The sequence below is a fragment of the Dermochelys coriacea genome, chromosome 5 (assembly GCF_009764565.3).
Source record: "Dermochelys coriacea isolate rDerCor1 chromosome 5, rDerCor1.pri.v4, whole genome shotgun sequence".
Lineage (NCBI taxonomy): Eukaryota > Metazoa > Chordata > Testudines > Dermochelyidae > Dermochelys > Dermochelys coriacea.
Window position 1 is genome coordinate 11,971,197 of NC_050072.1, and position 26,833 is coordinate 11,998,029.

Below are 26,833 nucleotides of genomic sequence, written 5' to 3' on the forward strand. Positions count from 1 at the left end.
AATTAGGCCAATGGTATACAGCGGTGGCCAATGAAATATGAGCATTTACCAAGAATCATCATGGCCTAGCATCTCAGATACCACAAGAAGATAATACTTGGTGAATGCAGATATTTTAATAGCCACAGCATTCTGAAGTTCATATAAGGCCATATTTCTAGGCCCTGTACAGCAAATTGTTAAAAATATAAACAGAACTTAACTGCAATGTACTGGAGAACTATATTAAAATGTCTCGCTAGTTGGGCTTAATCCATATTTAACATCTGCAAGATTACTTTTTGTCAGCTTTCAGGATATGATTTGATACCATTTGTTTTGTGCTCCAACATTTAACGAGTTAGGCTGCAAAAAAGCCATCATTTTCTGACTTAATTGAAAAGACTTCATCTGATGAAGTGAGCTGTAGCTCACGAAAGCTTATGCTCAAATAAATTTGTTAGTCTCTAAGGTGCCACAAGTACTCCTTTTCTTCTTGCAAATACAGACTAACACGGCTGCTACTCTGAAAGGTGACTTAGACACTCAGCTACAAGAGAGCAAATTGAATTCTCAAGTTTTGCTACCACCAATAAGCTCAGCTAAAATCCATTAATATTTTCTAATGTTTTTGTCAATTACAATGTGGTACATAAAAATATACAAGGATTTGCTCTGTAATTAAAAAAAAGACAAAAAAAAAAGCTTAACATAAATGCAAATAAGGCTCCCACATGTTTACTGAAGGGCAGCTGAATTTAGCGTTGGAGAAAGGCGTTATCTGAAGTGTACAGCAAGGACAGCAAAGTCTTTGGCAATGCAATCTTCCTCAATGCTGTGCCATCAATCTGCCTCAATCCTTACCTCCAGTCTTCAGTGAACAGTTCAATTTCCTTGCCAAGAAGCGTGCTAATTAGAGCATATTTTATGGTGGTTCTGTGATGTGGTCACCTGTGAATTGGGAACTGGAATGGGAAACACCTTCATTTTCTGTAGACCACCGAACAGCCATCAAATGGTAACAATTTTACAATAACTCTGGTCACTATTATAAAAACACTGTAATAAGTTATTATTCCCCTCCTATTTATTTATTATTCCCCTCTGTTCAGCACTGGTGAGGCCACATCTGGATATTAGGAAAAACTATTTCACTAGGAGGGTGGTGAAGCACTGGAATGGGTTACCTAAGGAGGCGGCGGAATCTCTATCCTCAGAGGTTTTTAAGGCCCAGCTTGACAAAGCCCTGACTGGGATGATTTGAGCAGGGGGTTGGACTAGATGACCTCCTGAGGTCTCTTCCAGCCCAAATCTTCTATGATTCTATGATACACCAGCCCGAAAAGAAGTGAAATCTAGAACTTAAGACATCAAATTCCTCAAGCCGTTTGAATATGGAGCTTTCTGAAATGTTTCTTAATGTTTGAGGCAACTTCTGATTTAGGGTCACAGTCTTGGATTTTTATTAGTGCTGTCACTGTGAAAGTTGAGAGGCATGATTGGTTAGAAAGATAAAGAGTTGGGGATTTTAGCCCTTAAATGTGATCTCACCTAAATTCCTTACAATGGTCAGGACATGTCTTTTAATTTCTAATGTCTCCTTACGTCTCTCTAATGTCTAATCCACTCTGTTTTTAAGACTCTCTCTCTCTTTTTTTAAGCCAGTAAATGAACATACAGTGTTTTTGCTCTGCTGCTGATAGGCATTACCTCAGTCAGTAAGTGGAACCAAAGACAACTGCTGTGCATAAGACTCAGATATTTCTAAAGTGCTCAGTTGCTACTGTAACGAGTGCTAGTATCAGGTCCTAGATATTCTTGCTCCCACTGAAATTAATAATAGAACTCCCGCTGGCTTCAATCTGAGTAGGGTTAAGCCCCAGATCAGTCAATCAAAACCTTTGTTTAACTTGGTAAATTCTATTGAGAAAAAGTTGGTTTCAATGGTGGCCTGGCCATGATGATAGTTAAATTGCAATTCCAAATGTATGAGAGACAGACACTAGTTTATATCGCTAAAACACTTCACAAATGCATCACCATGGCTCATTCTGACATACAGTTGCACCAGTAGGAGGTTCAGATTGCTTCTGGATGCAAAGTCTTTCACCTCTCTACCATTTTAAAAGTTGACTAAGATTAGTAGAAAGAAAGACACTATCTAATCAGCCAATTGCTGCCTTTTGTGAAATGAGTTGATACTATCTGTGTGCCAATCCTAGCTGACATTTGGACCTAAATATTACAAACTGTTCATGATGGTTGGGTCCATGTGCCCATGGAGCCCTCCACTGGGGCTCTCTGCAAGTTCAGGGGTCTGTCCTGGGAGAAGAGCTTTCAGGATTAGTACTTAAGACTCGGTCTATGCTAAAAAGGTAAGTCGACATAACTACATCAGTCAGGCATGTGAGAAAACAAGGGAAGAATGTCAACGGAAGAATGCTTCCGTCAATGTAACGACCATCATTTGGAGAGGTGTTCCAATCCCTTTTGTCATTGTAGGCTGCATCTGTGTTACTGGGTTGTGCTGATATAGCTATGTTGGTATAGTCTCCATTGTGTAGACATACCCTAAGATTGATGGCTCTTTGGGACAGGTCTGTGTTTTCTTATGTATTGTGAAAGCTAGCACAATGGAGCCCCAGTCCTGATTGGGGCCTCTGGATACCAAAGAATATACAGTATAATTATAATAATTAATTAATTAATTAAAATAGCTAGAGAGGTTTGCAGCAAGGGAATAGCAGAAAGGGAGCAGGAGCATCTGAAGAGAGAAGCAAGAGACAGATAATATGGGAGGATTTGTGTGCTAGCAGGCAAATGTGCCAGGGAAACCAGAGAAACCAGCCAAGTGGGAGGAGCTAAGAGCCAGCCAGTTCCCTTTTAATAAGGGGTTCCGGTACCTTGCAGCTCTATTGCCCCCACGAAAATGGTTCATTGATTCCAGGGTCAGAAGGGACCATTGTGATCATGTAATCTGACTTCCTGTATAACCCAGGCTATAGAACTGCCCCGGAATAATTCCTAGAGCAGATCTTTTAGAAAAACATCCAGTCTTGATTTTAAAATGGTCAGTGATGGAGAATCCACCATGACTCTTGGTAAGTTGTTCCAAGGCTCATTACCCCCACTGTTAAAAAAAAGTATGCCTTATTTTCAATCTGAAATTGTCTAGCTTCAACTTCCAATCATTGGATCATGTTATACCTTCCTCTGCTAGATTGAAGAGCCTATTATTAAATCTTATTAAATATTATTAAATCTTTGTTCCCCATATAGTTACTTATACAGTGTAATCAAGTCACCCTTACCCTTCCCTTTATTAAGCTAAACAGATCAAGCTCTTTGAGTCTATCACATTAAGACAAGTTTTGCATCAGGTAAAAGGTTAAGAAATGAAAATATTAATGATGATGATGATAATGAACTTATATTTACAATACAATATAGTGTCCTCACACCAAATGAATCTGAAAGCTTTACTAATTGGTTGTATAATTAGTACACACACACACACACACACACACACACACACACATACGCATAAAGAAGAAATAAATGTTACCAACCGTTGAAATGCAGCCGTGTTAGGAATGCAACCGCTGCTTAGCGTGCTCGGTACCACTGCAGGACAGTTTAAGACAGGAAGTGGAGAACACCATATCTAGCGGGGAATTTATGTAGGTGGATATTAAATGGATTAAAATGTCGTGAGAACAGAGGACCATGAAGCCTATTAACGTACCTATTTTTTTTTAGTACAGTTTTCTTTACAGCAAGGAAGCCTCGATTCAACAAGGTATTTAAGCATGTGCCTAATTTTAAGCACGTAAGTACTGCAATTGAACTCAAAGCACCAGATCCTCATTTACATTCAGGCTCCTCTACACTCTCTAGCAGCCTAAAGGGGCCTTATGTGGGATATGCCCTCTTAAAGGTCTCTTTACACTGCCCGAGTAGTACGAAAGCAGCTTAGTGTAAATGGGAATCAAGCCCAATGGAACTATTCATGTGCTTACAGTGACTTGTGCTTAATTATGTTGCTGAATTGGGACCTAAACCTCTGAAGTCTCCTAAATGAGTGCAATCCATACAGATGAAGTGCAGGTTGTTCGTATTTGGATGGGCTGTTTTCTCCAGGAAAGTAGATTGTGTTTTTCATGCACAGGCCTGCATCTGTGCTCAGGAAAACTCATTGCTGCGCTGAGTTATCTGAATTGATCTTGTAAATGAAAGACCACTTGCTGGCAGCAAAAGCACCGACTCTCCGAGCCCTGAATCAAATTTGAATGAGGCAGCTCAGTAAAGCATGGACAGTGTCTTGTGTTATTATTTATAAATCAAATGTCTACTCTCTCGCTGAAAAAAGTAGTTAAAAATTTTTAAAAAGCAGTGAATTCATAACAGCTTTTAACACAGACTGGTAGCCATGAGTAATGATTATCTATGATTCTGGGATGTATGCAGAATATGGCTTTTCATAGAATCGTGGAAATTAGGGATGGAAAAGACCCAACAGGCCATCTTGGCCATTCCCTTCCCACTAAGGTTTATGAGTGCAGCAAAAAACATTATTGCAATAAAATGCCTTTTTTTTGGCCCAACTCAGAGTGCAAAGTCCTCCAACACCCACTGATTTTATAATGCTTCACAGAGACCCAAACTGGGGTACATGGAGAAATAAATAAGGGAGCAATCTTAAAATAACGTGTGGGCTTCTTCTCTCTAATGGGACATCTATACTTTAGACTGGCAGCATAATTTCCAGCTCAAGTAGACCTACCCACGCTAGCTCTGATTGAGCTCATGCACTAAAAATAGCAGGGCAGCCATGGTGGCATGAACGGCAGGCGGGGATAGACACCTGAGTATGTACTTAGCATTTCAGAAGGGCTCATGCTTAGGGTGGCTAGCTGCTCATGTTGCTGCATCTCCATTGCTATTTTTAGCATGTTAGCTTGTCCCCTTGAGCTGGACATGACATTGCCAGCTCAACATTTAGATATACCCTATCACGCACCAAGTTTGCTTTTAAAACTTTATTTTACTTCTGGTATCATTTTAGGAGACTAATGAATGAGGTAACTATAATTACACTTGCCACTGATATGGCCCTTTTACATATTCAAAGAGTTGTATGAACATAATTAATTCTCACAAAAGGCCTCTGAGATAGGTACATAAACCTACCATAGTGATAAGCGCTATAAAAATGCCAGTGGATTGACTAGACAGACTACTGTTATTCTCATTTTATAGAAGAGAAAGAGGAAGCATAGGGTACGTGATCACCCCAGGCCACAGAGTGGGTCAGTGATAGTCAGAATAGAACTCAAGAATTCTATCTGAGGTATATATGGCTTCAAGTTTTGAAAGGAAACTTTATCATGCATCTCTAGTAATACAGCTGTGAAAAGAGCAGTCCAAAGGGCAAATTTTAGCTGATATCTAACCACTGCATTCTAGTGCAATCAGACATAGCTATGAGCCTGTCACTTCTGTGGTCACCATTAAAATCTTTACAGTTTTGCCTAATTAACATTACCATGGTACTGCTTGTATTCTCTGTAGTGAGTATAACATTAAAGACTTGCAAATGGCAAATATAAAGGTTTTAATAGTGTCCACTTTAGATCCACTATCTATTCCTTGGCTGTGTTTTTTTTTGTTTGTTTTTAATGTTGGAATTGTAACCTTTGACTTTTGGAGACTAGATATTAAATTAAACCACAGTCATTTTATCCCATTTGCCTTAGTTGAATTTGGAAATGGAAACCATATCCTTAATGCTAATTAGGCGTCACATTACGTAGTCTTCCTGTCCTCATGTAAATAACAATTAACAATAATTTAGCAGTTGTATACTCTGGCATCTTCTAAACCATACCATTGTATACCATTCCAAATTCCTTTGCATTAATTAGGATTATAAACCAATCAGCACTAATTAAGAAGGAAATAAGTATAATAATAAATGAAACAAAGCTAGTGATTTGTATCTGTTCAGTGGTTCTTTCTCCCTCTGCAGTTCATCAAATAGTCGTAATGTGTAGGAACTTCTTCTAATTGAAACTAATTATGAGGTTTCCCCTGTTACTTTGAGCTTCATGTTCAAATCCCATGAAGCTCATTAAATAAGTAACAAAGCTGGAATCTTTAGCACATATTGTAACTTGGTTCACGTTAATTAGCACTATGTTCTAAAGGCAGTAAGAGGCTGTTCAGCAGCGAACATGCTATCTAAAGGGACATTAGAAAGGGATCTTTACAGTTGTTAGAGCCTACGAAGAGACCTGAACCAGGTGTCAGTGGGCATTATTGGATACAGCTGAAATGCCACACATCTGCCCAAGGAATAGACGTTAAATTGCATTATTTTTTTTAACCTGCCCCAATCTGACCCTTTCTTAATGTCTGTTTTTGTTTGGAGAAAACAACTGGAGAAACCTGGGTAGTTTAAAATACAGTTGTTATATCTAAAGGTCATTTCTGTCCATCACTATCAAGGGTTATGTCCATAGTATTTCAGAAGCTAGCATATTTTTCTGCTGGTGCTATACCTGTTATTAGCACTGTTTCATTTCAAGAACTATTGGTAAATATTCTGTATGCTGGCAAATCCACAGATTCCAGCTCTGTTTAACAGATTGAAATTGCTACTATGGGGTTTAATAGACACTTACAAATGAGTGTGTGCTATGCCCACTAAATGACATGTAGGCATTTGATAAGTATTGAACAAGATTCAATACAGGTAAAAAAAATCCACAAAGCTAGAGTTTTACAGCATATCATGCTACAATGTTGGCTCATCATAAGCAGCATTATTTACCATGGTTTTATGAGAGCTGGCTTTACACTAATCTTACTGCTGTTGCTGAGTTTATTGGGAAATCTCAGATGCCCTGAAACCAAACCGAATTGGAACTAATCATATCCTGCTTTCTATTTACATTTTCTCCCTTCTCAGCAGAGATTCCCAAAGTGCTTTAGAATCATTAATTAAAATGCTTTTGTGCCCCTAACAGTGACTCTGCAAAGAAGGCATCTTGGACATTCCATATTCATCATCCCTCCATGAGTTCCGTATCAGATGTGTGCTCAGTTTACAAGAGATGATTTTTTGAACTGCCAGCACTGCAAACTCAATCTAGGACCTGAGGCCTGGACCCTCAAAGGTATTTAGGCACCTACACCTCATTTAAATGAATGGGAGTTAGGTGCCTAAATATCTGGTCCTGAGAGTCTAGCTAGACTCTAGAGTAACTTCCACTGAAGCCACATCAGAAAACCACCATCACTTTCACTGCTAATTAACACCCTCAATGGCAGCCTGAAGAGAGAGAAGTCAAAGATTGAATAGGCATGGAGGCCAAAGTACCTTCTCGCTCCTAGAAATGCCCAAACCCATAGAGCATTGGTAAGATGAAGGGGAGTTTGAGCTGGTAGGGCATGTTCTGCAGCAAACAGAGCATTTCAATCACCAGGACTATTTTTGTATGTAGTACCTGTATAGTTGTAGCCATGTCGGTCCCAGGATATTAGAGAGACAAGGTGAGTGAGGTAATATGTTTTATTGGACCAACTTCTCTTGGTGAGAGAGACAAGCTTTTGAGCCTCATAGACCCAAAGAAGACTGCATAGACCTGCATGGCCTGAAATTGGTACAATAAAAGATATTACCTCACCCACCTTGTCAGAACTATTTTAGTCGACCTGGAAAAAAATTATATATTCCAAACAGAAGTCATTTAATAATGTGCATAGAATACAATGATCATAATACTAAACTCACTCAATAATATTTTGAATTCTTAGATCTGAGACAGACAGAGAACATTGTCTAGTGGTTAAAACATGACAGTGCATGACCTTAAGTCAATCCTTTAATTGCTGCGAGCCTCAGTTTCCTTATCTGTAAAATGGGGATAATAATATTTTCCTACTTTTTGAGGTTTAATACAATTTGTAAAGCACTTTCCATCCCAGGGTGGAAAGCACTAAAAAACAATTAAAATAGAAGAATTCCCACCCAGTGCTTTCATAATATTGGCTCAAATTGTTGGGAAAAGCCCTGCCACATCTCTAGAGTAACTTTGCTCTTTGTCTTGATCAGAGAAGGACCCTGCCAAGAGTAGCAGAGAATCCTACCTTTTGAATATATGAACAATAAAAGCTCTTTTTAGTGGAAGGGGATGGTTTCTGATTTTAATTATTTTTTAACTGTAAATGTTTGTAAGGACAAGGAATTCCTTTGTACACATGCATTATGATTTGCAAAACAAATCCAAGGGCAATCCAGTGGAATTTTGTTTTTGTCTCAACATAGTCCTTTTATTCATCTGGGGGATATAATTTAATACTCTGGTATTAATGACAGAAAGAAATTAAACAGTTGTTTCATTCATTTTTCTCTGTGTGTATGTCTTTCTTTCTTTGCCCCCTTCTGTATCTTTATAATTATGTTTTTAAGACTGTAAACGTTTCTAAAGGTGGTGCCAGATTTTAAGTACTGGTTGTTATTACAATGTGTGGGTGGCTCTACCCTCTCTTTTTGCAGCCTCCAGTTTTTATCTGCCCTGCTTCCATCCTGCTACAAAAAAGAGAGGAATCCAAGAAAAATGAAATAATTTAGGGAGAAGCAGCTGGATTCTTTTTATTATAAAGATTATTATTTTAGTTTGAAGCAAATACCTATTAGCAGGTAAACCCAAAAAGATGGATAAAGAAAAGCTTTGAAAACTTACAACTTAGGCCATAAGCAATCAGGCAGGCTGGCCATCCCTGTATCTCAGTCGTGTTCTGATCTCACACTAAGCTGACTGCAATGAAGTTACTCCTAGTTTACTCCTGTCATTGAGATCAGAATCAGACCCTCCCTCTCCGCTAAGTATATTTAGGGCCAAAAGATGTTCTTTAAGGTTGCAGTGGAATATTCTGACCACAACCATGCTGTCTGTTGCACAGAAGGAGTGTGAGGCAAATAGTTGCAACAGGTGCTGAGGGAGAAGGAAGTGAATAAAGGAAACAGTATTGCACCCACTCCCCCCGCACCCCTGACTGCACTAAATTGAAGAGCATGAGGAAAAAGTGCATTGTATGCACAACAGAAAGTAAGCTTCTTCAAGGTAAAAGGAGGTGTGGTTGTGATGATGCCCTTCGTGTCACTGGCTTCTTCTGATGAATGCACATGATAAATGGACAATTACAGTGCAAAGCTAGGCCACCTCAGAGAGTTGTAAACTCCACCACTTGCCATGCCTTTAATGCAGGCACAGTCAAAAGCCGAGAGCATCACCAAGGACAGCCAAGCTATGGGACAAGGAAAGTGAGGGAAGCAAGGGGCAAAGTATGACAACAGGGTGCATAGAGCTAATCACCAGGTCATCTTGGTGACAAAACATCTCAGTACAGGTCTATGTAAGTTGGTGAGGCAGCACATTGACAGGAAAAGTGATCAGCCTTCGATGAAAAGAGACATGGTGTTTGGGGTATTCTGTTAAGGACACAAGGTGAAGTCCATTCCAGGACAGGTTTGTCCTGGCAGATGGCAAACCTGGCATGGAGTGCTGCCATCCCATGTGGTTTTGGTGCTCTTAGCTTTTGACTGTCACCTATGTTGCATGTGGTCTCAATAGATTTAGGGGTTTGGGGGTGGGGGGGTTACATGAACTTACTGCATCAGTATTTTTCTGGAATACTGACCTGTTGCATGAAGGCCATTTGGATAATGTGGAAATCTTACATGCATTTGGTGCATGTGTGATGGGCATACATTCAGCACTGGCAAACCCCAGGCATTCAAAAACCATGTGTCAGGCCCCCACAATTCTTGAGATTGGCTTAAAAGTCATTAGATTTAAACAAATAAATAAATGTCAGGTTCTTTTTATTTGCAGTCTAGTTTTTGAGCATTTAGAATTGACCTCAAGCTTTTCTGTGCAACTGGGAGGGCTTGAATGTTACTTTTAATGGAAGCCAAGATTCTCATGTAATAACATGAATCCTGAAGCTACAGCTTTAAGAAAAATATCAAATATTGTTAAATTCACAATAAAGTCCTGTTTCTTGGATACATTATATGTACTGTGTGCTTCTAGTCCTTGGGCATACTGTTTCTCTTGGTATTGGTACTGAGCCGAGAGTCAGTCCCCTAGTATAATGCCATATATTTCTTATCTACATTGTTAATTGCTGGAGATGATTTCTCCTCCTATGCCTGGTTGTTGGTTTTGTTGTTTTTTTTTTGTTTACCTTCCTTATTGGATGCATCATCCTCTTTGCTTCTGATGCTGTTGTCATGAACCATCAGTGGTCTTCAAGTGATGCCTTGCCCTCTTATAGCCATGGTTCAATCTTTTCAACATTGCCTGCCCCTAGCTATGTGCCTGAAACCCTACTCTCCCACTGAGGAAAGTGACTAGCTCCCAAGAAAATCAGCATGCATTGCTCACGTTCTGTGGTGAGAGACTGAACCACTGATTTCTTGAGCAGTTAGAAATGGCACATTTGGGGTTAAATTGGGCTCCACTTCTTTCACGCAGTTTTTGGTAGATAAAATCACCCTACACCAGAACAGGCTAACTGGTATAATCAGCCCCAGTCTATATTTCCACTGGAAGTCTTATTGTAGAAGTGAAACTATTGCTCCTAGGGTAAAGCTTCTGGTGAGAAATAGTAGCTCCTGATGCATGGCAGAATATTCTATTGCTCAATGCTGTTTCAACTCCAGTCAATGTACAGTACTATGAGGATGGTGATGTGGCTAAGACACTAGAGTGGAACTCAGGCAATCTCAAGTTAAGTCCTAGCTCTAGCACAGACTTCCTGTGTGACCTTGGGCAAGTCACTTAGGGTGAAACCCAGGCTCCATTGAAGTCAGCGGGAGTTTTGCCTTCACTTGAGGCCAGGCTATCACCCTTAATCTTTCTGTGCTATGGTTCTCCATATGGGATAACAACACTTCCTGTTTCTTCTGCCCTTTGTCTGTTTAGACCAGGGGTGGCCAACCTGTGGCTCCGGAGCCCCATGCGGCTCCTCAGAAGTTAACATGCAGCTCCTTGTTTAGGCGCCGACTCTGGGGCTGGAGCTACAGGCGCCAACTAGATGAGAGTCTAGATGCTAAAGTAATACAAATAATAACATTATATCGTGTCTGTCATACATATATATAATGTGTGCGTGTGTGAAATTAATATTATTTGTATTAATTTTCAGTTCTTGCCATCCTGCTATAACAAATACCCATTCTATGTGTATGCTGTCTGCTGTGGCATGTATGTATTTTATTGGCATCAATATGGCTGCAATCACATTACTCACTGGTGACAAACCTATGAGTAACTTACACAGAACATACCAAATATTGATGCCATCTCAGTATCACTCTGCTTTTAAAGCCTGGCTGCCTTTAGTGATTTTAATTCAGCTGTGTAGGCCTCTGGGGAAGAGGAAATTATACACAATTTTGAGGATAGGATCAAAGTAAATCAACTGAGTGGTAAGAATGACCATAGACGAGATATATACAATGGGAGATACCTGTTCTAACCATATAGTAACTACTGACAAAAGTTTACATTCTAATCTAATCTAGCTAGCTAATCACATAATTATACATGTACGTGTCTATAGTATCTAACTGATATGGCCCATTACTACACTGTCTGAGCACAAGTCACAATCTTTAATGCTTTTGCACACACAAAATCCCTTTCAGGTAAGGAAGCACTATTATTCCACATTTTACAGATGGGAAACTGAAGCACAGAGCATCCAAGGGTATGTCTACACTGCCCACTCACAGCAGCATGCAGAGTATATACCCTGCACACATCCCTAGCACAGAGATAAAAAGCAGCGTAGGCAGTGAGACACTAGTGAGGTGAGTAGAGTAAAGACTTGGCAGAATTTATGGGTATGTACCTTACACAGCTCTCTACACACCCAAGCAGTGCGTACCGCATCTACGCTGCTGTTTTAGCAGTTTAGCATCACGCTGGTTCCAGAGTCTTTCCCCACCTCAGTGAAAGACTCCAGCAGTGGTGAAAGAGTCTGGCAGCTCCCCACTGCAATGAAAGACTCCCCACCATGGGGAAATAACCTTTCTCTCCTGCCTCCTCCCTACCAGAACCTTTCACTGTCACATGTATCTACACTCCACTGGACGCAGCCTGCTTTTCATTGTGGAGTGTAGCTACCCTAGATGCCACGTACCCTACGTACCCTAGATGCCACGGCCAATGTAGACAAGGCCTAAGTGACTTGCTCAAGGTCACCCAGGAAGTCTGTAGCAGGGCAGGGAAGTGAAGCCAGCTCTCAAGTTCTAGGCCAGCACCCTAAACTGAGCCATCTTTTTGCAGACACAGACAGCCCTTCTTACATTTAGCCATTTTTAATGTGATTCTTTCTAACAAATGACTTGTAGTTTCCCAGAATTTGAATGTAGTGGGACAGAATAAAAGCTTAGCATTATCTGTCTACCTACCTTTCTAACTATCTGAGTTTTATAGGCTTCCCTTAAGTGTCTTAGCTGAGTGCCTTTATTTCTGAACTTTGAGTTTACTGTGTTGTCGGCACACAGTAGCTACACAGCTACATGATTATTTCACCAGATATCTTTGTTCTCACAAGATAAGAACACACACTTTTATCTGTTAAGGGCCATAATAAAGTTGTGTTAGTCTCCCAATAAAAATGAATCTCTTTTTGCTACTATTCAGGGGGGAAACAGCGTACATCTGAAACTAGGAATTGGATTAATCAAACATGTATTTTGTGAAATACAAACATTCAGATTTATTTGTTGATCCATTCCTCAATAGTATTATATTTAAAACAGGGTGCTTCCAACGATAGATAGGATAAAAAATCTGACTTCAGGTCATCCACAGAGTTATGGTCTTCTGGTTCAGTAATTTTCTCCCTACTCTTCCTCTGTAAGAAGAGACTGTCAAGATTATTTTAACTCCCATTGCTTCATAAATCTTTGAAATACAGAAATGCAATCTGGACTTTTACATGTAGATTAAGAGTCCATCCATTTAATTTTAACTTTAGCTTTTTATGTCATAATTAATTAGCCATGAAGAGCCAGACTGGGCATACTGAATCAAAAGTGTTACAAATCTTTTTAGATGTGCAGTAAGTGGAACCTCTCCATTCACTGAGCTATTCTACAGTAGTATATTGCATCTTTCTTGGTGAAGGAAGATCCTTGATTTTTGTGCCGACGGTTAAATTATGTTTTCACTTTCAAATCCTATTAATGTCTTCCACACACACTTAAATTAATACTCAGCTGATAGTGAAAGTATTTGGAAAGTTTCACATGCTACCTACAGACCAAAGGAGATCATCTAGAAAAGAAATTATATGGGGTTTTTTGGTTTTTTTGTTTGTTTGTTTCTTTGTTTGACTCTGTCACCTTCATTATTACCATTTACATTTGGATTGGGCTTGAATACAGGTGCGAACTTCCCCTAAATTCAGATACATTAGGGTCTTGGATTTTGGTCTGGCCCATTACTAACAGAGGAGGCACTTGTATTGTTTAGACCCACATTCAAACTCATGAAAAGTTTGGGAGTCTTCAGATTCATGGGGTTTGGATTGGCCACACCTCTAGGAGGAGGAAATAACTTGGTTCAACCATGGAGATCTGTGAGAGTCTGCTGCACACATGGGGACTGAGTTCTCATAGAAAGTTGCTTACTTTGAATTTAAGAAGCTATTCCCAAATTCTGAGGTCATTCACTGTCAGTATGAAGATCAGTACTGTTCAGGAATGTACAGGCTATGAACTCTTGAGTGCAGCAACTTGTCTGGTGGTCCAGTCTTTTAAACTACAGGAGCTCTGGAGGGAATTGGCCACCTGTAGTAGCCTGAGGCTTTCTTCTGGCAGTTGCATTCTCCTTTATCACTTTCTAGTCAGCAGAAATTGCAGCACTGAGAGAGAAGAGTTCAGCATTTTACAGTTTCCAGAGAATTGCTATTGCCTAACCACTGGTCACTGAAGATTCCCACATGTTCCTTATGGGAAATGACTAACCTGATCCTTTCCTCAAAATGAACTTCAGGGGAAGGAGAGAACTTTAGCACAGGTCAAAACAATTCTCAATTTAGGCTTTTTACTTCTTCTTCTTTTTTTAAATTTAAAAACATGACAGGATGTCTGCCCGTCCATTCATCCTTTCTCACATTCACACACATCATATATCTTCTGTATGTTGTGCTATCTGGCAGTGCGCTTTGATGTGCTTAAGTTGTTCCAGTGCAGTTCTAGCTGCACAATATACTGTGCCAAATCAATCAATGGTATAACTCCATTGCTTCAGTGGAGTTAAACCGATAGTTACATTTGGACCATTATTTTTTATCATAACCCAGGGACCCAACTGCAGAACCTCACAACCCAGGGAGATGCCTGAGGAGGGACTGGGCTCTCCAACACAAAAGCCTCATGGGATGGTGTAGACTGCTGTCCTCTCTGCATTGGTTCACTCTGCAGGGCAATGGCCCCACTTTCTCACCTTTACCTTTGGGGTGTCTTGTGCCCTCAGGGTACATGACAAGAGGGCCCCTGAGTACAGGAATAGTAATTTTCCTTGCCCTTGCACAGGGAGCACAAGTGGGTAAAAGGCTCGGTGGACTTTCTGCTGCACACCCATACATTGAACAGGGACAATACCCCCTTATATATGTTTCAACAATCTACAAATCAAGGTTGTTTTGTTTTTTTTAATGTAAACCACTCTGTTTTACATAAAAACAAAGAAAAATAATGTAGAGGGAATGACTGGAAAAGATTAATGATCCTGTTTAAGTGCTTGATCCAAAGCCCGCTGAGATCTCATTGGGAGTCTTTCCATTGGCTGCAAAGGGTTTTGGATTAGAAGAAAAGTGCAATACCCATGTAAAATGGCTGCCTGTACTTCATATGATTTACACAGGCTGGGCCTACTATTAACCAGGTGCCAAAAACGCAGTGCAAGTGTGATGACCTACAACACTGCATGCACTGTGTCTTCAGCAAACGTGTCTCGACCAGCTCACTCAGCAGTTCCAGTTGCCACACTCCACTACTTAAATTATAGGCTACAGCCCTTAGTCCCAGTAAAGTATCTCCCTATATAGTGCTCATGTTTCTCTGTCTCCCCCCTCCTATCTCTCTGCACATATGGATATAAATATATACTGTACAGTATATATACTATAAAATCCCAATGATTAATATTGGTCACCAAATCTTTAATGTAGTCCCATTTGTTTCAAACAGAAGGAATTAACAGTTGTTGGGGACAATGGGGGACATCCACATCTACCAGACCACCAACAAGGATCAATGGTCCTTTCAGGGGAGGTCTAGGTTGGATATTAGGAAACACTATTTCACGAAGAGGGTGGTGAAGCACTGGAATGGGTTAATTAGAGAAGTAGTGGAATCTCCATCCTTAGAGGTTTTTAAGGCCCGGCTTGACAAAGCCCTGGCTGGGATGATTTAGTTGGTGTTGGTCCTGCTTCGAGCAGGGGGTTGGACTAGATGGTCTCCTGAGGTCTCTTCCAACCCTAATCGACTATGATTCTAAGATAAACTAGCCTCTTACAAGCCAGCTAGCATAGTGGACAGCTTCTCTGCAAGTGCTGGTCTATCAAGTCAGAGAATGGAGAGAGCTACTGCTGGTTCCTTTGTGGGAGGTGAGAAAGTGGGATCAGTTCTTCAAAGGAAGCCTGGCCTGCGCTGAAGGCAGAAGGCTGAATGCCTGGGCATCCTGAGAAGGTACCGGTCAGTAACAGGTTTGGTTTTCAGGGCAGGGGAATGACAGAACTGACTCTGGAAACCAAATGAGGAAGACAGAGGACAGACTGGTGATGGACGAAGTGGGCACTGGTGAAGGAGGACAACATTACCACTATTGGCCCATTGGCGAGAGGGGACATAACCTCCCTAAAGGAGTCCCTCTGCACAGGGCAATGTCAATGACCAAAATTCAATTTGGGGAACAATATTTTTTCCCATAGTATTTAAAGCTATTGTCCAATATTTGTATAGTACAGATCATATCCATGTATATGCATCCAGAAGGGAACCCATCATAACTTTGGCTATCAATCGTCACAGCTAGGGCTCACCATGTGACATTGCATTGCATGAAGTTGGTTGTCTGACATTTTTTCAGCAATCTTTGGTCATGATGGGAAGCCATCCCCATGTGATACTGAAGAGGTCCTTTCTTCCTAGAGTTTGGTGTGCTGCTGGGAATAATGGAATGTCCATGTTCATTCTCATATAATAAAATCTGTACATGGGGCAAAGTCCATCACAAAAGCTACATGGTGAGATAACATGACATGAGCCACATACTGACATTTAAGCTCAAGTTCTCTCCAGATGTATGGCTAGTCTACACTACACAGTCTTTCTGATACAGCTATACTGGTGCAGCTATGCTGGGAGAGTCCTCTAGTGTGAATGAAATATATACTGACAAAAGGAGTTTTCTGCTGTCACAGTAACCCCACCTCCGCACAACACAAGCTATACTGACAGAAGCACTCTCCTGTCAGCATAGTTGCATCTGCACTGGGTTTTTTTACTGCCAAAGAAAGCTAGGTCAGTTAGGAGGTGTATTTTTTTTCCCCACAACTCTGACTGACATCGTTTGAGGTACCTGAAAGGGGCCTGATTTTCAGAAAGCAGGCGCTCAGCACTTCCTTGAAATCAGGCTTAAGAAATTAGGCATTTAAAAATTGAGGCACCCCAGATAACAAGTTACTTTTGAAACTCTTAGTCATGGGGAGCAAGTTAACCCAAAGTCAGGAAAGGTTCATAACAAGGAAATCTATTAGACTTAGGAACACTCTCCCAAGGGGAGTAATGGAAGCCCAATCATTTGATTCATTTAAAATTGAATGTATTGAACAACCTTGCTGCTGATAGGGATGGACTAGCTGACCTAATATGTCTTTCCCATCTCTAATATCTATGATCTAAACTTGAAATATCAAGACCCACCAACACACATGCATGCACTTTCAAAGAACACACCAGCAAAATGAGGAACATAATTTTTAGTGGGCAGGCGAGTTGTAACCACAGGATCCCCGGACGTTCAATTCTTTGTCCCTTTTTTCTCCAGCTTCTGTGCTAAGACATTTCCCTCTCTAATGGTTGCCAGGGCTCAGTTCTCCCATTTCTGAACTGGGGCCTTCTTATCTGGGAGGAGAAAAGAAAGAAAATAGAGAAAACACAGCCAGAGAGAGTGGAAATGGCACTATACAAGAAGCACCGGGAGATCAATAACTGCCTTGGTACAGTGAGAGACTGTAATACAAGTTTCAAATAAATGACAAAGATCATTTCAATAAGGAAAGTAAACATTAAGTTGGATTTGTGGACATTAAAATTCAGACACAACCTATTTTTTGCTCCCCTCTTAACATGTTTTATGGAGTCTGATTAAAGAATTTGCCTTTCAGCTCAGTGGCAATTGTTCAAGATACTCAGGGTTTATGTGTAACCGAGGTTGTTGGGGTTTTTTTGTTTTTGTAGTTCCATTCATTTTGCAAACCAAGCAGGATCGTTGCAGAAGTACTGATTTTTTTTTTATTTTGGACTATACATTCACCTAGAAGGTTTGATAATTATTGTTCTTTAATAATCAGATAAATATATTTGTACAGCTTGCTTCAGTTTAACATTTGGAATGGCACAGGATCCTTCTGGTTTAAAAATATTATATAAATTCAGAGGAAACCAACTAAGTGGAAAGCAGATTACACTATGAAAAGAGTTGGTAAAAGCTCCTCCCGCACTCCCTTTTTAAACAATAATATGCAAACAGGGCCTCTATACACATCCTGCAGTTGCAGGGGTCACTGACAAATGTGGGGGATCTATATAATGTGACATATTCACTCCGACTGGAGAACACTTGTAAGAATACCAACTCCTCTTTAATCCTACAGTCAGATCAAGAGCCACGGCTTATTGTTCCACAACTTTGCAACTACTTTCAGTTTTTGCCAAGAACAGGCTCATTTTGCAGCAGCAGGTGCTGGCTGCGAGGTCCCCATGGCAACCCAGGTGAATGTGAGGTTAGCAGTTCTCCCGAGGGTCAGGCTAACTGACGCATGTCACACGGCTTTTGGAGCCAGGGCTCACTGTCCTAGTTTCTCAGCTGCATGATAACAACCAGAGCCCAGTCAATTACATTGCGGGAGAGTGTCTGTAGTGTGTGGGTTTGGGTTTATTTCTCCATATCATAGGCAGTCAGGTCACTGCTGGTACAGATTCGCAGAGGCCTACATATAGGCCATCTGGTTAGCTGCAGGAATGTAAGAAAAGATTGTCTTCCATAGCCTTCCAGTCCAGAAATTCATTGAACCCTTCCTCCTGATGTACCTCCTTAACATAAACCAGTAGAGAGAAGCATGCTTTTCTTCTTATCTATATATTCTTAGGGATTTCCTCTATTGCTGATCCCTAGTGCTCAAAAACCATAAGTCAGGCCCCCGCAAATTATGAGATTGGCTATTTTAATAAATGATAAATGTTTTGGTTTTTTTATTTGCCTTCACAATTTTGAATCTTTAAGCTTTTCTCCACCACCATGAGGACCAGAAACTTACCTTTAAAAAAAAAACGAAAGCTGGGATGCTCCCATAATCAATGAGTCCAGAAGTGGGAGATTTAGGAAAAACATCAAATATCACAAAACTTGAGATAAAATTATGATAATTGGCATTGCTGGTTTCTATAGCCTCCATGTCCCTAGGACCTAAGCATGGCTATATTGTCTAAGTGTTAATCAGAACAGGCTGTCCAGTCAAAGGGACTTCCCTTGAAACCTTCAACCACTTTTATTAGCAATGCAAGATTTCCCAAAATAATCTGTCATAAGGGTTTCTGGGTATATGACTCACAATTCATTGGTTTTGACTCCATTGTTTCCAGTTCCAAATATAGGGTCCAATATTTCAAGGTGGTGGATGGTTTCTCCAAGACATAGCCCGCACAAGCCCTCCAAGACACAACTCCTATTATCTGCCAGGGGGATTGGATGGGTCCTTGTCCGAGGTGCTCAGAACTTTGCAAGGTCAGGCCCTTAATCAGTAGTTACTAGTTCTTGGGATATGGGTTATTCTACTTCAGTGCTCATCTATCAAAGTTTAAGCCCAGGTCTTATCAGATCTCTCACAAGCTAAGCAGGGTTGAGTCTTATTAGTATTTGGGAAAGATGCCACTGAGGTGAACAGGATGCCATGAGAATTTGTTCCATATCAGTGTTAAACCATCACTTCAGTTTGACGTAAGGAAGTATTCCAACACTCAGAGTACCTTTTTTTTTTAAGATGAGTTGCTAAATGTCTTGCTCAGTTATAGTCATTAAAAATCCCATGGCACTTTTTGTGTATTAACCTTAGAGTATTGGCTAAACTAACCTTTGTGTGAGACATTATTGCAAATTTCCCCGACTTCATTTGAACAGAGGTTCTTCATGGCACCAATTATACATGCAGAAACTACAACCAGAGACATTCAGCAGCAAAAGCACAAGCCCTTTGCACTTGAGCTAGATGAGTTATGGCATCAGCAGGTATAAAGTATAGTAGCTATCCTGTTTGTAAGAGACCAAATTACACTCCCAGAGCCAGTATGTTACATTTGCTTCCTCTTCCAAATGGTTGGTGTGATTGTGTTATGCACCGTTAACAGCGGTTGCATTCTCCCCGCAGATGGCTGCATTTCATTGGTGCACTAAAGTGATTCCAGTATTTGTAACTATTGCAGAGTTCATTGGAATCCTTCAGGATAAAATGTACTGTATAAATGCAAATTGTTGTTAATATTAGAGAGGTCTGAGATAGAACTTTAGAGCACTTCAGATTCCCCCTGCCCTCCCCATTCTCATTTTATAGGATTTTTCCTCAACAATATATAATAAAAACATAAAAAGCAATACAGGGTGCTTTTGTGGGATGCACATTTTTATGATATTGTAAAACAACTTTCCTAAACAAGTGTAGAATCTCATAAATTTCCATTGGGAAAGACCTGCTACAATAGGCCATCCAGTCCATTGGTGCAGTATTTCCCCTAAATTCTGTTTCCTGGTGTTCCCTCCAGTCAGTGTGCTAAGAATGCTGTCATAAAAGCCCATTTGTATGACCATGAGTTCATTGCATAGACCCCCAAACTGGGAAAAACTAACATTCAACAGTTCAGCTTTGCAGTTGCCCTTATTTTGATAACACTTCAAGCAAGCAGTAGAAATACCCAGGAGCCTCAGGGGAGGAAGAATTAGCAATGGCAGAATCATCCCAAAGATTGGATGCCTCTTGAAAACAAAAGTTGGTTTGAAACTGGAGGGTTTGGGAATCAATAGCTGATTGTTTGAAAGGGGAGGCCACTAAGCGCCACTGCAGTTGAGGGTCAGTTGGCATTACAATTATACACCATGTTTCTCAGACGTCTGTAACATGCCTGTTTTCATTCACAGACTGTATAATGTGCCACACAAGTTGCCCGGGAGATTTTGTTTTTCCCTAAAGGAAAATATGTGTCATGGGGGAGGGAGCGGCAGCAGGGAGTTGGCACTAAATTTAGACCTTTTTGCTTTTATTTTTAAACTGCTTCCGCTCAAATCCTGCTTAGCCTTAATAAATACAATTCTGTAGCCAAATCTCTGATGACATGCATGGAGATTTAGCCACATGAGTCTCGCTACAGTCAATGGAAACACTTCAACTAAATCTACACACTTCATGCTGATGATGTATGTGTTTATTTTATTTGTTCACTTGGGGCCCAATCCAAAGCCCACTGAAGTCAATACGAGACTTTCCATTGACTTCAGTAGACATTGGATCACGCCTTAGTTAAAAGTGCTTTACAGTCTTTATGAAACACATTCCAAAATCCATATGGATCAATATTTGGAAAAGATCTCCCAACCCACTATAAGTAAAATCTTCCCCATCGGCCCACGAGGGGATTCCATTGACAATTTTTGTTTGTTTGTTTCAGAGATGAGCTGCTAGGTAGATACTCTGGCTATTGCCTGAATGCATACAGAAGACTGAGCAACCCACAGTAGATTCCCAGGTAAATGCGGGGGAGGGGAAGGTACAGGAAAGGGAATTGGTATGGGAAAGAAAATTACAACCAACAGCAAAACCCTCAAAATATCCCTTTGGACCACTGCTATTTTTTCTTTGTGGGTCTCAGCACCCCATTTGTACTGCCTCTTTGGTCCCTTTTGTGATAAAGAGTGGGTTTGTGGTCACTTTTTAAGTGACATTGGATGAGGAGCCTTGGTTTGTGGCTTCTTTGGACTTTGCTGTGCGAAGAAGGTGCAGTGATTCAATATGACAACGTGTGTCATCTAGGTGATAAAAATCAGCTGGTAAGAGAACTTCTGAGGACTTTGTCGTTGCGGTTGTAGTAGGGAAGTAAGGGGCTCTATTGGTGCCTTGCTCTAGCTGAGGATCTGCTGTGACATTCAGAATGCCAAACAGAGCAATTCTTTTATTATTATGGCACTTTGTATTTGCACTTTGGGCTCAGTTCCACTCCCACTAAAGTCAGTAGAGAGATTCCCCAGTAACTTTAATAAATGCTGGATCAAAAATGTGCATCCCACAAAAGCACCCTGTATTGCTTTTTATGTTTTTATTATATATTGTTGAGGAAAAATCCTCTCTTTGTGGATCCAGTAACCAAAGAAGTTGAGGCTATTCTGGGAATATATAATCTTTATCTAAAATGCCAATAAAGATATTTGTGGAGTAATGCATAAGGGCCAAATTCTGCCTACCTATACTGTGCATCCATGAAACTCACTGAGATTTGACTGCAGTGACAGTATGAAATTGCTCAGTTACCCTGTCTGTGAAATGGGGAAATACTGACCACCTCCTGGGAGTATGTGAAGCTAAATTTGTTTATGAGTCTAACGTGTTTTGCATTGTTCATATGGGTGATGCTAGACATGCAGAATTTTATTCTTAAGCTCCAGGGTTTCAGTGAGACCCAGATCTTATTTCCTGGAACAAAACCCTGATCAATGAGGTTTTGCAAAACAAAAACAACCCTTCTTTTTTTTCACCTCACTGCACACTAATGGGGCCCCCGGTGGTCCATCAGCAGCAGGTCTGAGACAAACCAGAAGCGACCCTCTCTCTGGCCAAGCCATTAGGAGCTGTGCTGAGCTCATCTCAGCTGGAAGTCACTCTTGCATATCTTCCATTTTTAATGCAACACAGTGGCCTCAGTTAGCTTTCACCACTGCAGCTAAATACATAAACAGAGAGAGATTTGCAAAATAGTAACTCTTCCTCAGCCCTTTAAGGGAATGGGGAGGTTGCATATCAAGTCTCAGATGGATGGCTTGGGCCCAATATCTGTATTTAATTCAGTGCTCTTCTTGCCTTCAGATCTATTGATATTGTTAATTTAAATAAAATCTAGCCCAGTCTTGAACTGGAGCCAGGCTGCGTTACTTTGCAGGTCACTTTAGTTCCTTGGTACTGGTGTCGCTTCACCATGTAAGCTCCTTGGAGCAGGGGCCAGCCTTCTCTTCTGGGTTTGTACAATGCCTAGTACAATCAGATTCTGGTCCCTAGTAGGGCTCAATGGCACTACAGCAATATAAATAATAATAATTAATAATAATGCCGAGCGACACCAGCAACTCCCTGAAAAGTGTAGCTAGTTGGATTGTTATGGTTGTTTGTTTATTTAGAATCATAGAATCATAGAATATCAGGGTTGGAAGGGACCCCAGAAGGTCATCTAGTCCAACCCCCTGCTCAAAGCAGGACCAAAATTTATTTGCATTTCAGTAGTTCCTAGAGGCCACAGTCAGAGACCAAAGGGAGGTGCTGGACACTTAAGTAATTAAAAAAAAAAAAGACAGTTCCTGCTCTCAAAGAGTGCAAACCTCAGCATAATTTAGTTAAACAAGCAACTTTTCCCCTCTAAAATAATACCTAGTACTTATCCCATCCCAGTGACTTAGATAACTGGATATGTCAATATTACAGATAAGGGAAACTGAGGCAGGGGGTGGTCAACATTTTCAAACCTGGGTGTCCAAAGTTGGCCACCTAATTATTACACTAATCTGGACAGGTTCTGTCCATCAGCAGATTCCATTGACTTCGCTGGAGGTTTTAGGCAGTCAACTTCTCTGAAAATAAGGCCCCTTATTTAGGTGTCTCACATTTGGTACCCACATTTCATAATTTTGGCCTAATTGTCTTGTCCAAGGCCTTAGACGCATCAGTGAAAGAAGTGTGATTAGAACTTGGGGCAGTCCTTGAGTCCCACGCTTAGACTCATTGCGCATGGTCCAAAGCCTACTGGAATGACCAAAAAAGCTCCTATTCACTTAAATGGCCTTTGTAATGAGACCGTTCGCTCACAGTTTACTCCCTCAGGGCCTAATCCTATGAGGTGCTGAGTGCTTTCTAGGTGGTGCCGGAATCAAGAGGTGCTCAGGACCTGTCACGAGGCACCCTGTGCCTTGCAAGATTGAGCTACGAGTTGCGCTTTGCTTTCTTAATCAAAATTGCTTTTTGGAAAAATAAATCTTTCCCCAAAATATGCTGTCTTTGAAAAACCAATCTGCCCGTGCCAGAAAGGCTATAATTGAATCCCAGCTGAATGCAGTTGCTATTGGGGTGAGGTGCCAACGTCATGAGCAGCATCTGGGAAACCACAGAGAACCACACAGTAAAGCCGCACAAGCTAAGGAGTGATTAAAAAAATGAATAGAGAACAGTAAATAGAACATTTGAGGCCAGAATAGCAGCAATGGAGAAAATGGCGGATAAGTCTAGCTTTCCAAAAACCTTCGACTCGACAAGCACCCAGCAGATTCCTTGCAACAGTGACCCTTCTACATCTTTCTTCTTCAGCATACTCCACTTCTAAGTCTTAGCCCGAGATTGTTTACTTCTCCTCCCCATCTCTCCAAGGGATATGATTCACACGTTTTCAGATTTATTTGAGCAAAATGCAATAAATATGCTGCTTCAATTTTAACTGCTGGAATGTAGCCAGGTTTTTTAATGAATCTGGCCTGTGCTATTGAAGTGGAATCCAGGATCTCAAAAGCTCTGGGCACTGTTAGATTATACACACAGACACACACACACATATCCCCCCCCCACTCCCGCCACCTCCTATTCCCTTGGGACTCCAGGAGTCACATGAGACTGCAGGTTTTTCAGATTCGGCTCTTGTTAAAATTAGCAAAAGCCTTTACTATTCAAGCAGAGGAAGGATTCCAATCGCAGCTGCCTAGAACTGCCATATTTTTGTTGGATTCGCTGCACCAACCTATTCAGTTTTATCATCTGGTTTTCTTTGTTTCTCTAAAAAAAATAATAACTGGGTTTCATCCTGTCAACATTGAATTTGAATCACTGGTGCATGAGGAGCATTACATTAATTTGTAGCTGGACCACTGTGTTTTTCTGTGCAGTGGGCATCCTTGTGATTTTAGCCTTTTGTGTAATATTCCTTAGCAAGACACGGTTGTTTGGTGAACCTGATATTCCTGATCAAAAGAGAGGTTTTTAAATGGCTTTAAACAAATATCTCTTTTTAATTACCATAACTTCATAGCTAGTGGAAAGGGGATTTTAGCAACTAAATGGATGGGTACTGCATTCAGAAACGTAGTTATATGTAGTTGAACCAAGTGCCTGATTAACGTGCCCTGCAAGCAAAAACATAGAAAAAAGTATGCATGAATGATTACAAACGAGAGTAGCATTGTTTGGGAGCAAGGCCGGGGCCTTGTATATAAGTATACAGAGAACTGGTTTTCAGTTGCGCCAAGTTATTCAGTAAAATACATGAAAAGGAACAAAATGTTGCCTGGCTAACACATTAAGGACTAGGTTTTGATGGCTTTACTGACTTCACTGGGACTACTCAAGGTGCTAGCCATCATGAGTAAGAGTATTAGAATATAGCCCTAAATGCTGAATAAAGACAAGGGCTTTGTAGCAATCTTAATTCCCAGCTGTTACCTAGATAAACTGTCAGTCTGTTGTGCAAAGTGAAGCATTTCTTTATGATAACATTATTAGATCATTGCTATTCCATGGTCTACGTCAGCTGAGTTGTGGTCTCAGACCAGTTCCCAGCAGACAAGAGTCCAGACTATAAAATCCCTAACACATGTGGAGATAAGGGTCACCCTTTGCTGGCAGCAGCATCAGAGAGATGCCCCAGATGAAATGGGTATGAAAAAACCTTTCTCCCCCAGAAATGATCTGCCCAAAGTCAGGGGATGGCAGGGGAGGGAAGTCACATGGCTGGGATAGCATGGAAAATCGGACATGCTGACTGTGCTGGGCATCATTCTATGGATAATCTGGCAAGCCCTAAAATTCACAGGGATTTTTATTTATTTATTTGTTTGTGTATTTTAGAAAGATGATAAAGAGCACCAACAAAAGACAGGAAATTAAAATTTATGTAAACATAGTGGTTCCCAGAGCCACTATAAATGAACCACATTGCACATATAGAAGAAGATATAAAAGTTAATACCATGTGCAGTAATGCCAACCATTGCCTATGCACTCTTGGGACCAGGTTACATTTGCTGTGGGACCCATCATTTTGAACGTTTTGACTTTTATGCTTTAAAAATCTGAAACATAACATTTCACTAATGTCAGGGAGGAAGAGGGGGTTTGTTTGATGGGGGAGTGGTTATTTGCAGCGAGTGAGCCACAAATTATGGCTTTTTATTCAACAAATACTGTAAACAAAAGCTGCATCATGGGCACCCAAAGCTTTTTGAACCCTCTTGATGGGAAGGTATTTGTACACACAGATTTAATACCAGCAAAATAGAGATCCCAGGAATGAAGAGCAATCCAGACACTCCTATTGTGATAGGGCAGCCTGTACTAGAACAATGAATTACAAAGCAATGCCAATTACATTGCTCTTCTGCAAGTAAATGTAAGTGCTGGAGGGGATAATTAGATGCTCTGGAATAGCAGGTTTAAAACCAATCAGTTCTTTATCTTTTGCAGGTAGCTACCTACCCTGGCCTTGCTTCTCCACTCTCTGGAGTAGTCCTTTGCACCTGTGTAACATGGGTGTCAGATAATACCAAATCGGAATGGATTTTGCAGTCATTTTGCATAGGTCCAATGGAGGAGGCAGCCGAGGGTCAAGCCGACTGAATTCCATAAAGATTGCTTTCTCTGTGTGTGTTTGTGTGGCGGGGTCCTTTAAGATGGAACCTTAAAAACTGGAATGGGGGTCTTCTCTGTTTACCCAGATGGTACACTAGAGCAAAGGTTCTCAACCAGGGGTACACGTACCCCTAGGGGTATGAAGAGAACTTCCAGGGGGTACATCAACTCATCAAGATATTTGCCTAATTTTACTACAGGTGACATAAAAAGCACTAGTGAAGTCAGTACAAATAAAATTTCTCTACAGACAAAATGAGAAGGTGAGGAATTTTTCAGTAATAGTGTGCTGTGACACTTTTGAATTTTTATGTCTGATTTTGTAAGCAAGTAGTTTTTAAGTGAGATGAAACTTGGGGGTATGCAAGACAAATCAGACTCCTGAAAGGGGTACAGTCGTCTGGAAAGATTAAGAGCCACTGCACTAGAGTTTACCAGCATTAGCCTCATGGCTAGAGCTGGCAGGAAAATGAAAATATGTTTTGGCAGAAAAAATTGTCCCCGTTTTGGGATGAAATTTTCAAAATTTGAATGTTTTCTCATAGCTGTGCTCATGGGACTTTTGCTGAGAGCAGGGTTTACCTTGGGATGTTGGCAAAAATTTCCATATCACCCACTGTAGTTT

The 26,833-nt window shown here is 40.7% G+C and overlaps 1 protein-coding gene across 2 annotated transcripts in view; it reads left to right on the forward strand.

Moving 5' to 3' along the window:
- The window catches only part of SETBP1 (SET binding protein 1), a 316,119-nt gene that overhangs the window by 258,169 nt on the left and 31,117 nt on the right, over nucleotides 1–26,833 (forward strand). Inside the window, exon 4 of one of the 2 annotated variants that reach the window (XM_043514525.1) lies at nucleotides 7,008–8,386. The exons of the other annotated variant lie outside the window; for it this stretch is intronic. Within the exon in view, the coding sequence (XP_043370460.1) occupies nucleotides 7,008–7,060 (53 nt within the window). The 3' untranslated portion in view covers nucleotides 7,061–8,386. Of the gene's footprint in view, nucleotides 1–7,007; nucleotides 8,387–26,833 lie in introns of those variants that run through there. 2 annotated transcript variants of the gene reach the window in all.